Source organism: Brachycentrus maculatus, unplaced genomic scaffold (assembly GCF_059751285.1).
Source record: "Brachycentrus maculatus isolate JH-2025_06_01 unplaced genomic scaffold, ASM5975128v1 h1tg000238l, whole genome shotgun sequence".
Classification (NCBI taxonomy): Eukaryota; Metazoa; Arthropoda; class Insecta; order Trichoptera; family Brachycentridae; genus Brachycentrus; species Brachycentrus maculatus.
The window spans coordinates 1,656,299-1,669,678 of NW_028280989.1; the positions used below are offsets into that span (position 1 = coordinate 1,656,299).

The window sequence follows — 13,380 nt, forward strand, 5'->3', positions numbered from 1 at the left end:
CGCAGCGCGCCGACTGCTGACAGTGCTGACGGCTGACGGAAGCGTGCGCTGTTCTTACGTCACTCCTCCACCGAATTTCACATCAAATTTATGATTCACACAGCGACGAGAAGCCACCGTAAAATATAATACATATTTACATTATTCATATATTGTTAAGTAGCTGAAATTGGAAAGTGCACGGGAAAGGAGAGTGCGAGGAAGGGAAAACATAATGAAGAGACTTTGAAAATAGTCGGATGTGTGTTTCGTAATAGAAATTGTTCTCACTCGACACGTGCACATACCGCTATTGTTATTAATCAGAAACTAATTTTGTGCTCGGAGCTCAAACAATACGTTATATCACGAATATGCGAAAAACGATGGGTAATTTTAATTAACATAGGAACAAACATTTTACAAATTACACGGCGAGTTTTTACGTCCGATAAAATTTGAAATCACAACAACAAAAAACCACGGAAGACAATGAAGGTATCGCGATAAGTTATTTTGGCGGCCGTTGCATCTGCATCGGTGCATTCCACCGATATCTCCGCTACTACGTTTTTTGGGGCTGTATTTTTACAGTTAAGTGCATCATAGCCTTTCAAACACTAAACTTAAAATTTTTATTAATTATATTTATTTATTTCCCTAAAACCTTTGATGTAAATGTACCCACTTGTTTATATTTGAAGGTTCGATTGTCGAAATAATTCGCCAACTAAATACGTACGGACTATGAAATGGAGAGCAAATAAGCGAACGAGAGAAATATGTAGTATATTGGCAATTAACTGCATACATGTACTATTTTCGTATTGAGTAAAAACTGAATAAAATTATGAAATGATTTATGTTTTCTAAATGATTTGTTCAATTAGATTTTAATCTCGCTAATCTGTTTATATTGAAAGTTTCGTACTAATTTCCGTGACATAGATACGATTTGCGAAATCGAGAAGATAATAGTTTGTGATTTTTTAAATCAAAATTGTGGCTCTGTAATTTAGCATTGTGGAGGATTTCTCTATCGACAAGACTAAGCTATCTAGCAAGTGTTCTCGTGGAATTGTTTTCACCTGACCGTATGACACTTTTGTTTAAAGAACACCGATAAGGGAAGGGAATTCGGAGATTATGTTAACCATAAGTAAATATCTAGATTAGTAGAGAAGTTATAGCCGGGGACCCAAAGAGCGCTTGTGAAGTACAAGGAATTTTACTGTCCGGCAGTTCAGTTTTTTTTTACAAATAAAAGCGACGACAGTTTAGCGTGATCGAATTAACGCGCACCGTGATCACGCACCGATCCAAAAGCACAAGCCACTCCAAGCCAATCATCCGTTTTATCATGCTAACTGAAGTGCAGGACGGTAAAATTCCGTGTAGTGCACAAACGCCCAAAGAGCTACCCAGGGGCCGAAAGGCAATAATTTCGAATAAAAATATTTCACTATGCGTTACTTAGTTTTCTTCCCCGGCCCCAAAACACGGGAAAATTTGTATCGACGACCGCCCCTTGGATAAATTCTCCATAGATAAGAATAAATTTTCCACTAATCGTAAAATTACCCAGTCTTGCAAAAGCAAGATGTTTCTTTTTACTCTAATACTTTATATCGTTCACAAAAAACGTTTTTTAACAAATTAAATATGAAAATTAATGAAAATAATAATTCATGCGGCGACGGAAGGGGGTTAGGTACGTATTGACCCTGGTGGTTGGTTACAATACAATTGATTGAATAGATATCGCCTTAATTACTGCGGGTAAGATAACTTCAACTTTATTTCTGGATGTTTATTTGTGGTACAACTTTGACATTTTAAACTCAGTTGTCAATTTGTATTAGCAAGTAATTCAAAAGATAATGTGTATTTAATTTTTACCGAATAAAACTAAAGTCACATTTGTTAGTAAAGCGTTGGAAATCGACGACCAGGGGGTCGGAATTTTTCACTCCGCCGTTGATTTTCATACTATATGTGAACATTGAATAATATGTAAGTGTTTAGAGCACAGTGAAATATTTCCCCAGGTATTTGTTTAACATGTTTAATTTTCCACGGAACGAGCAACGAATTAAAGTGGAATTTAGATTATTGCAGCGCAAGAGGAAGTAGCAAAGCTGTGACGAAAGATTAACAATAATATAATGAGATGTTCTTAAGTAAAGCGGTGCACTCGGTGGTGGTACTCACTCGGTGGAGTTACACAATACACACTCGTGAAAGTTCTTACCGATTAATTAAAAACTCACTTTCTTGAAACTTGTAGCCACCGAGCGAGGCCTATCTGCTGCCTACTGCCTACTGTCAGCTGCGAAGCGCCATAGATCCGGTAGGTACGACCAATTTCGAACATCGCGAGAAACTATGATTCGTAAGAAAATAATATTCTAATCGCAATGCGTCAAAGAACACGAATAATGCATTAAGATAATAGAAGCCATAAAAAATACTCGATTGGATGATTTCGATTCATAATAATCTATTACTAACACTCATTTCTAAATCTTTACACGCTACAAAAATAATGCTTTGAATTATTAAATTTGTCTCGGTAATTGTTTTCGCGGGTATTTTAACGGCCAAGAAAAGTTGCGTAAACAAAATATGGTGAATACTCAATAACGTTGTTTTTACAAATTTATCCGAGCCAGTCATTTTGCGTATATTTACAAAAGAAAATAAAATTATTTATCATTCTAAAATATAAGCGTTATATAAAATATAAAATATAAAAGTGTTTTTCACGACATGCAATTGATTTTACGATGATTTTATTTTAAAATTCTTCAGATTATTTTCTAAAACTTCATTCATCTATTTTTTCCATGTGATTTTTAAAAAAAAGACACAATATTCATGTGAAAAAATATTATTCGGTCCAAAGTAAACCTCTTTCGTACAAAGTATACCCACATCAGTTCAGAGTAGAAAAAATGGTGCGTTTAAAAAAAATAAAAGAACGCATAGTGTCCGTTAAATTATTATTTTTGTTATTCGTTAAAGAATTAAAGCCGACTTATTTTATGTATAACACCAGCGGGTTTCTGGAATATTTAACAAAGCGCAGGACACGGGAATTGATTACAAAGAGTGATATAAATTAGGTTAACACGTTTATTTGGCATTAGCGAAGTGGTGATACTGTAACGAGCCCGCGGACAGACCGTTGTTTAGTTAACCTGGCGGAAGTGGTCGCCACGCGGAAAATCTCCATCAGGATCACGAAACAAAACTAATTTAGAAAAAAAGGAAACTTTTATAAAAATAATCATATTTAAGTACCTACAATATTTAAATAGAGTTTGATAAAATGTAATCGTATTTCAACAACGTTTTTGGTCACCATTCCATGGGCATAGGCATAGCGTACATTATATATCGTGAGTGTACTGTCAAAAAACGTTAACTTAAAAATATGCAATTTTTACTTAATGATGCAGTATTATAAAGTTTTCAACGTTCTTTAAACTGGCAAAATACACTAAATACTTTGAAATATTTATTCAAGCTAAAAGCTTTAAATAACAGGGATAATTCAAACAGGGATTTTAGAGTTAACGTTTTTTGCCAGTATACCCACGATATGTTATAACATTATTTATTCTTTACCCCCCCCCCCTCTGTCTACCTTCCTATGTCTAGCCGATGTCTGTCACTCGTAAATCCAAAATTGTGAAATGAGCAGATAGATAGATGCCCATCATTTTATCGCAAACATAGTAAATTAGATCGCGCTCGTTGGTGTTCACAATATTTTGAATTTTCTCAGAAATGCTGAATTTACTCAACTTTAGAGTAAATAATATCAACATTTTATCGATATCCTCAATAAAGTTAGGAATGAGAATAAGGAAGTTGGGGTATTTATAGGCCTTACGACCTATCATTGGCCGGGTTAAGTGGCCACTTTAAACATTGTGTAATATTCACCATTCTACCCATAATTGACAACCACATTATTTTTCACAAATCTTATTTTTCGAGTAAAATTTCGTAGGTATTAATAGATATAACAAAACCAGAAATAAGAGGTCCATCTTTTACTAAAACTATTTACTAAAATGTATATTAAGTGAGTTGCTAAGAGAAACATTTTAATTGAGCTACATATACTGCCATGAAAACAATAATTATAACACAAAAAAAGTGATTATTCAATAACTATACGTTATAAGGTGAATTTAAAATTAAATTAACAATAGAGAATCTCACAGTAGAAGAATAGAATTGTTAATCTAATAGAAATTGAAGTGAAGTCTACAAATTGTTAATCTTGATTGTAATGCAATTCTGTGGGGAATTATTATCCAACCCGTGCAATGAAATTTAAATTAAATGATAATGAGAAAAGAAACAAGAGAAAAAAACATAAAACAAATATCAGTTTTGTAAGTGGTTTTCGTGTGCATATAAATTTATTATGTAATCACGAAATCCGGAACAATGATAATATTTCCCTGAAATGGAACACATACGGTACAATGGTTCATTTACAAAATTGTATATATTGTACTAACTTTTGTACTGACATTTCTTGGTGGAACTGCATTTTATATTACAACTATGTAATGTTTTCCACATTAATTTTATTTGACCAGCAACTGGGTTTCGTCGTAAACGACACCAGTCTGATGATGTCGGTTACGACGAAACCCGGTTGCTGGTCAAATAAAATTCATGTGGAAAAAATTACACACTTGTTATTTTATTATATTATTTTACATACAATTTAAAAATTACATTATTGAAACGGTGCAGTAGATAAATTCAAACAGAAAAATATCATAGAAAAAACAGGACAATTTATTGTATCTTGATACTTTAACGATTATCAAGATGCGTAATTTTTTATTATAATTAAAAATCAAGAGAAATTAAAATAATATTCTCAGTTCATTATAAGTTTTAGTATTTGATTTTTATTAAAGTATGTTAAAACTGATATGCCTTAGTATATATGTAGCATTATTATCAGGTAATAAATTATGAGTAAAATCAGAAATAAGTATTAAAAAGTCTTACCTGATGTTGATGGCGATACAGGGTGAGCTTTGGACCTTGGAGGATCGCCCAGGCTTGCTTCCACGATCTATCGCTTGCGCGCTACGAACAAAAAACGAATAAAATTATGTAATTTGGTTACAAAAAGACGATACAGTAAACAAAAATTTAGAAGCAGATTTTTTTAAATAAATATATTTTGGATATGTTCTGTTTTACTCTTGTTGAATTTAAAAAAAATACTTAAATTTATTAAAAATCCTTGGCTTTGCTGAAAACTAAGATCTAAAAATTTAAAAAGGTTATTCCTCTGTAAAATATCAGAGAAGCAAAATAATATGATAAGCATACTGCAAAAGCCTATGTTTAACAAAAAAGGATAATATTCAATTGTCATAACTGAATGCTTCAATCACTGATGATGTAAAAAAACTTTTGAACCTTTAATTGAATGTTTGATTAACATTAAAATATCATTTGAGAAACGCATTCATAAAACACACAGGTTTTTAACTATTTAAATAAGTTTATGTCAAATTTACAATGTTACAAATTTACTTTGTTGTTTTTCATAGTGCGTTCACCATAACATAACATTTGTATGTATTATTGTAAGAAATGTGGAAAAGAGACATTCCAGATGAGAGTGATGGAACAATTGATCAAATTATGTATCTAAAAGATACACAATTTGGAAATAGAAGCATTGTATTCAGTCCACAATAAAAATATCGTTTTCTGTTAAAGCAAACTGAGAATTATGTATAATTTTATTTCAGCCAGCTTCCGAACATACTGTCATAAGTGGGGGTGATATAGCGAATGATATGATATCACATTTTGACATTTTTTATAAATAAAAATAAAACTATAATATTACATGTGCTTATTGGATGTTGGGTTCTGGTCCCGTGGTTAGTGTTGCGGAATCTTGAGTCAGAGTTTCTCGGTTCGAACCCACTCTACTACCACAAATTGATACCTATTTCTTATAGTGAGCTTAGGCTCACAGAAATAGTATGAAACTGAAGCATTTTTGTAAATAATAAAAAACAAAAATATGTATGTATCTCTTATTTTCATATGGTGTACGGAGTGTGTGGAAGTTTTTGGTAAAGGAATGTAATTAACTATGAGTATTTTCATGTTTTAGAATTTGATAAATCCTGATGATGACAAGGTTCTTGTCGAAACCGGTTGGTTAAAGTGTACTAATTATAAAAAAGCGGTTAAAACAAAGTTGTTTAATTTTATTAAGTTTATAAAATGTGCCACAAAGTATTTGCGTAAAAGATTCAAGAAATGTATCTCTTTAAAAAAAAAAATAATAATAATAAATAAAAAAGGTTGCCTACCTTTCCATTGGTAAGAACCATCTTGATTTGTACACTCCCCTGCATACTAATGTCAGCTACCTCCAAGTCCTCCGGGATGACAGGCCCCACATCGTGAAACTCCTCACGCTCCTTCTTCTCACCGCTGTATCAATCAAAACTCATTACTACAATCTGATCTTCTGTACTTAGTGGTACCACTGCACTGGACATAATAACAGTGCAATTGTCGGATTATATAATACAAAAAAAGAAACATTCTTATAACATGGCATGGCTCTAATATAACATATTTGTACATTCAAAACTGATGCATTTATTAGTTCAATAGAAAAATATGTATGTACAAGATTAGTAAACTTAGTTTTGGTAACTGTGTAAAATCATTTTCATTTTGAAATGTGATAAAAGCTTAAGTTTTATCCGTATATTGGTACATTAGAAATATATGAATATATTTTATAAGATGATTGACGTATTTAATAATAGTGTTTGTATTTGTTAATTTTTTTATTGGCTTCTTTTCCCTCTTGTAATAAATTTGTTATAAGTGCTCATGTTTATGATAGTTATGCTAAAAATATTGTTCGGCTCCTTGGTGTAATGTTTAGTGTGTTCGACTACAGTGCTGGAGGTCTTGGGTTCGATTCCCAACGGGGAGAAAATAATTATTTGTGATTTTTCACTTCTAATATTTATTTAATATCATCCAGGACTGGTACCTGAAATGCAGAACTGATCACCCTACCTTCATAAAATCAATCCATAATACTGCTCCAGAGCATTTAAAAAAAACCTTTTTTATTATTTGTGAGCGTGCTTTTGCAATTGGGAGTCGGACGGTATGGAATGCTCTTCCACCAGTAGTTAGAATCTATGAGTAAGATGATGTAAAAAAATCACATTTATTTTGTAAAATCATATTACATTTTCAATTAAATTTATATATTTTCCCCTTAATTTAATAATGGATTTTTATTTTAGACTATGATGAAAGATATTTAAAATGTTATTATTAAGGACAGCGATATTACCGTGTAATATGGTGTTACAATCAACAACAAAATATAAAATTTACAATTCATTTTCAATAATATTGTCAGCCAAAAGGTAAAACTCATCACGCGCTATAACATTTGTATGACACTTAACGAGTTTTGAATTTAAACTGACAATATGATACGGCGATCAGTTGAGATAATGATGCCAAGTTTTGTCTCATTCTGAGAAATGAGAATATTAAGGAGAAGCAGTTCATGCAAGTATCTCTGTACAAACAGGAGTGACATGGCGGTAATGGTCAGCCATCCAAAGCAGGCACCAAGTGAAACAAGCCTCAAAATAAACAATATGTATTACCTAAAGCATGAAGGTGAAAGATTTGTCTCCAAAATGACTGAATCTAAATGGAGTGACTCTTCTAATGATGTGTCTGTATGACTTGTATAAACTGCTTCAATATTGGTTGTAAATAGTTTATCTTCAAAATGCGTCTGGTCAACTTTTAATCCTTTCCATTCTCAAAGATATAAGTCATTACTAATTAACAATAGGGATTAATAAATTGTAAGATAAAAATTGTATCAATTTTGCTATAAAATATAATTATGTGAATGGGAACTGCGCTACCCATTAAACTTCTTCGGGTCAAAGAGTGGAAAAGATTAAAAATAGTGAACATGTGTACCTAGTATAATTCTCAAAATATATGTACAAATTAAATAAAAATACAAACATTCAAACTTATGATGGTTAAACATTAGATGTATACAAAATTATAACAATTTACAGCAACACAATGTTATTCAGGGTATCCCGCTAAGGGGGTATCTCACGGAGAGATTTCTGAAACGGCAAAAAAAAAAAAAAAATCAGCGGCTTTCTACACAGCTGGTGACAGACTGCGACAACCGAGCACGTGCTAGCAGCGTGTTCACACTCGGACCTTCATTCTCTGATTTACCGTGCTTGTGTGGTCAGATCTTCGAAGAGCCTGCGCAGGGGCTGAATGTCGTCGGGAAAGCGTGGCGGGCGCCATCTTCTGTGGGCACTGTCCACCGCAATATTTACATCAATTGTTAATTATCGACAATCAAATAGAACACTCGATACAAAGATAAAATTAAAACAGTATGATTCCAAACCGAATATTATTAAACATAAAAAATATATGTGATGAAAACAAGTAATAATACATATCGACGGCTGAGCTGGCAATATTAATTATATCCCTATTTTAAATCTACAATCGAACAAATAATGAAATACGACAAACAATGATATTGGTAGAAACGAGACAAGAGAATGGGTTGTTAAACATGAATAAATCTAAAACTAGATTTGCACCAACATATTTTAAACACACCTGAACAGGTTAAAGGACAAGGAAATACACTCAAGTCATGATGCAGAATAGCATCTGAAGCATGACTAGACAAACTTTAATGCTAATAAAAGTCATTACTAACCTTCTTAAGATTTGATGCTCGCTGTCACTCAACTCATGATCACTGTCCATGTGCAAGCGTTCTCCCCATGTTGCTTTTAGATATGAAACTCTTCTCATGGCCCTCTCTTCTTCCGCTGAAATTGAACAACAACATACAATTTCCAATCTACACAAAAAGTTACAATATATTGAATGTAAACAAAAAACGAAAATGGCCACTTAAAAAGTAAAATAACAATACAAATGAATAATCTGAGAGTAATCTGCGAGTGAAACATTATTTAGAAATCATTAGTATCGAATAGACTTACCCCCGAGGTGGGATGAATTTTTTTGTCGTTTTACAACTGCTACATCATCCATTGAAAATCCTGCAGAATTCAAAAAAATATAAGACAAAAACATAAACACATATTTCAATGTCTTAAGATTATTGTGTAATAAAACATTTTGATAACCGTGATAGTAAAATGTCAGAATGATAAAATATTAGAAATGTAACATTACAGTCAGATAATCACAGTAATATTGCTATGAATTTAGATGACATAAATTTGGATATACGTTATGCGATTGTCAGCAAGCTTTAATTTTATTTCGAGACAGCATAATTTTTTAGAAACTAATAGTGACAAAAATTAAGAGTGCCACAGGACTCCCATCCCCTGAAACTCTGAAGACCACTCATAAAGGAGTCTATTCACTGCCATGTGAACATAATAATGTCACGCGTTATATAATTTAGTCTGTTTGCAAAAGTATTATTTTCAATGGCTTGTAGCAACATTTGTGGAGAGGGGTTTTTGTCAGAAATTGATAATGTCGAAAAAAGCAGTGTGTGAATACAAAAAATATTGAGTTTACTCTGATTTTGCTACCAATTGTAGGATATTGCGTACCCACAGATATTGTCCAGTCAATATCAGATGAAAAATAAAATTATAAGGTGCCTTTCTGGGTAGTAACTGAATATTGATTACATGTCTAAAAATAACTATAAGTTGAACAAAAAACTAAAAACCAACACAATAATTACAAACTAAAATATATAAAATACTAATATACATAGAGTTAAACAAATCAAATTAAACATCTAAAAATAAGCTATATTAATAAAAAAATGCATGAAGTAAAGATATAATATGCAAAAGACAAGCAATATAAGTATAAAAAATAGTGAAAATTATATTAAACTTCCCAAACAAAAAAATATTAGTAACCGAGAAAATCTAAATGAATAAAGCACTTTTTGAGATGAGAAGCAGTCTTGTAGGATGGTTTGGAATCTTAGGTTTTTGGGTTAATTGTCTCTGAATATTAAATAGGCTGAATTGAAAATAAACAAGTACTCGTTCCGGATGGTCTGAGGGGGTTAGTAGATGAATCCATGCATTCTCATGCTAATAGTAGAGATGATGAATATGAAAGAGAGAAAGAGACAGGCTCACACAACCAGAGGGAGAGAGGGATGAGGCTGACCTGAGGGCGAGGGGGCCAGCGAGGGCGGGGAGGAGGGCGAGGTGGGAGGAGAGAACCCGTACCCGCCCGGAGCCAGACTCAACTGGGTGGGTCTCGAAGGCCTCTTCTCCCCTATAACTGTCTCCCCGGGCCGACTAAACCCATTCTCGGGCTCGGCCTCTGTGGCCGCTTGGTACGCCTTCTTACTTCTGTTATTTACTATATACTCGTTATTGGCATTGTTAAAGCCGTTAGGAACTTGTTTATTATCACAATGGTATCGGTAGTCCGGAGCCGATTCGCCGTTTTGCGGCTCCATTTCGCTTCCGTCGCCCTTCCCGGAGTGAGACAGCTCCTCAATTTGCTCCTTACTGAGGCCGAACCTTCGTTTCACATAGCTGCCATCTTCGGGATGATGAAATATAATACAAATATCTTTATGTGGCAAGAAACACAAAATGATAAGAATGCTGAGAATATCGCAGGGCGAAATACACGAGAGGGTGGGTGAAGTGCATTACCTAAAACATGGTTTTATTTACTGTGCATATTTTTATTAAAAAAAGCGATGACTAGAAAAAGAAAACAAATTGGAAGAGTGTAAAAGTGAAAATTGACTCCATGAAACTAAAAATTTATTTATTTGAAAATGTGTTGCTGTTGAGCTACTTTACTTTAAGTGTACAATAATCTAACAATATAATACAAACTAAGATCCAAATAAACTTTTTTAATGTAAATTTGTCCGATTTCAGTATTTAAAAATAATAATAAATAAGTGCAAACTTAACATTTACAATAAATGAAAAATAATAACATATGTATCAGTAATCAATTTTTATTTATTTACCTCACGATTTTGAGGCATAAAATATTTTTTATTGCCATTTAAAAATCAAGCTGATTTTGTTCATAAAGTTTTTCTTAAAATCAAGGGGGATGAACTATGAAGTGATAATATAAGAACCATTACAATCAGCATAATAATGTCTTATAAAAATTGTGCAGTTGTAATATTTCGCTAAGACTATACATAATGGCTTTTGGTTGGTAATAGTGCTCCAGTGTTCCAGTTACCGATTTGCATATTGAAGGGAATAAGAATGCTTTAAGCTTGTGCATTTAGCGTGGCTTGGATAAAAAAATATACTATAAAAAGCAATATGAAATACAATACCTGAAGCATGGACCCTCCGGGTCGGTAATCCTTCGCTTCCCGTCGAATTAGAGCGTAATCTGACGTGCACTTTGTCAGTGTCTGTAAAAAATTTATTATACAAATCAGTAAATCGTGATGAATCAAAAAATCAACCTGCCAAATGAAGGAACTCTCATATACAGAAAAAATAAACATTTAATATAAACACTGCAAGATTAAGCAAAATTAAATGGCCTGGAGGCAATCAATGAAATTGTTAATGCGTCATTCAAAATTGTTAACTCATCATTCGCCATCAACGAGAAATCACACATGGCAATCGGTTAATTTCATCAGTAAATTATCAACTTGTAGGAAAAGTAAAAAATTTACAGGCCGCCTTCAGTGTGCTTTAAATACTACTATTAAGTACTACTTTGAACCGATAAAGCAAAGAAAAAGTGAAAATTAGTGAAAATTTAGATCTGAAAACAGTTTATTTGCTATTATATTAAAGATTAACAATATAACTGACAATTAAATATAATATAACTGCAATAAAAAATTAAAAAATTAAAACTTTTCATCACTTTTTCACAAAGGAGTCCGTAGACTTCTTTTGTTGGATGAATCAAAATTATTCACTTTAAAATTTTATAGATAGTAAAAACAAGCCGATTAACTACGGTTAATAGGTAATGCATGCACATTTCATTTTAGTTTCTAAGAAAATAACTATGTATGTACCTGGATTGAATTCTTGTGGCGGTGGACAAGTTAGATGTTTGCTACCTGTGATCATCAGACGGTTCCCAGATAGTTTCAAATCGCTAACATCCGCTTCTAAAAATGACAAAATAATATTAACACGAAATAATATTTTTTACAAAGTTTGTTACATAGATGACATTATTCTTCATTTGTTGATGCAGTAAATGTATTCTGATTTTAAATTGTAGATGTATGGAAACATAAGAAGATTGACATAAGGTACAATCATGAAACTCTCAATTTAAATACATATAACAATAAAACAACAATTTAATAGTTTTTTTCCACATTTATTTGGTTGACAAGCGGTGGGGTATCATCATTATCCAAATAATCGGACTGGTCTGATAAAAATCAGTATTAACAAAACCCGGTTGCTAATAAATAAAATGAAAGCGGAAAAGCTATTTAGTAATTCTCGTATAAAAGCAGTTCCACCAAGAAATGTGAGTAAAAAGTTAATTCTTAATTTAGTCTGATAATGTTTTGAATTTAAGAATTTTAGAATGATTACTACAAATTAAAACCAATGGGACACATTTTGAGGAATGATTTCATTATTTCAAAAAATCATTCTCATTCTGTTTTCTTATTAAAATTTTCAAGAATTTTGTTAAGAACATAACTTTAAAGGTAAAAGTGGGAATGCAAAATCAGATAGAGAGCAAGAAATACCTTCAAGGGAGTGCTGAGCTTCCAGACTTTTGGCGTCTCGTTTACCTCCGCGGGACTCAAACTCTTTCCTCCTCAGAGCCACCGTGGGCTCAGGTTTCTTGGTGCTCAAGCGGGCTAACTCGCTCTTGTACAGGGCCGTTCTGTCTTCAGAGGGCTGAGACTCAAACTGTTTGGTTCTATTGGACACAATTTGCACTTCGGATGGTATATTATACCTGTAATAAAAAATGTCAAATTAAAATGCATTTCCTTGCTAAAGTAAGATGGATTATCATAATTTGTACAGATATTGATTTGCTATTATTTTTTTTTTTTATTTAACACAAGAAGGAGAAAGCTGTTTTAAAAAAATAATAATAATCATAAAAGCATTATGAAGACTAATGCATATACAATGATTCCAAGTTTAGCATATCGAAGTTCAATATTTCTTAGAGTCGGGTCTTTCAGAATGCGATGTACGAATATGAATGAAGTCAGAACAAGAGTGAAGAATACCAATAAGTAGGTCGATTGCCAAAGTTGATAGAATTTATATCATGAAGTGGTAGTAG

The 13,380-nt window shown here is 32.6% G+C and overlaps 1 protein-coding gene across 3 annotated transcripts in view; it reads right to left on the minus strand.

Annotated features, from left to right (window-relative positions):
* Positions 1–13,380, minus strand: part of LOC148306567 (uncharacterized) — a 79,102-nt gene that overhangs the window by 21,692 nt on the left and 44,030 nt on the right. For 2 of the 3 annotated variants that reach the window (XM_088264787.1, XM_088264786.1), the window contains 8 exons: positions 12,827–13,041; positions 12,128–12,223; positions 11,420–11,500; positions 10,264–10,647; positions 9,096–9,155; positions 8,804–8,918; positions 6,357–6,480; positions 5,023–5,103 (listed from right to left, as the gene is read on the minus strand). In XM_088264787.1, coding sequence (XP_088120913.1) covers positions 5,023–5,103; positions 6,357–6,480; positions 8,804–8,918; positions 9,096–9,155; positions 10,264–10,647; positions 11,420–11,500; positions 12,128–12,223; positions 12,827–13,041 — 1,156 coding nt within the window. The remainder of the gene's footprint in view (positions 1–5,022; positions 5,104–6,356; positions 6,481–8,803; positions 8,919–9,095; positions 9,156–10,263; positions 10,648–11,419; positions 11,501–12,127; positions 12,224–12,826; positions 13,042–13,380) is intronic. The other variant, XM_088264788.1, reaches the window with a different exon arrangement.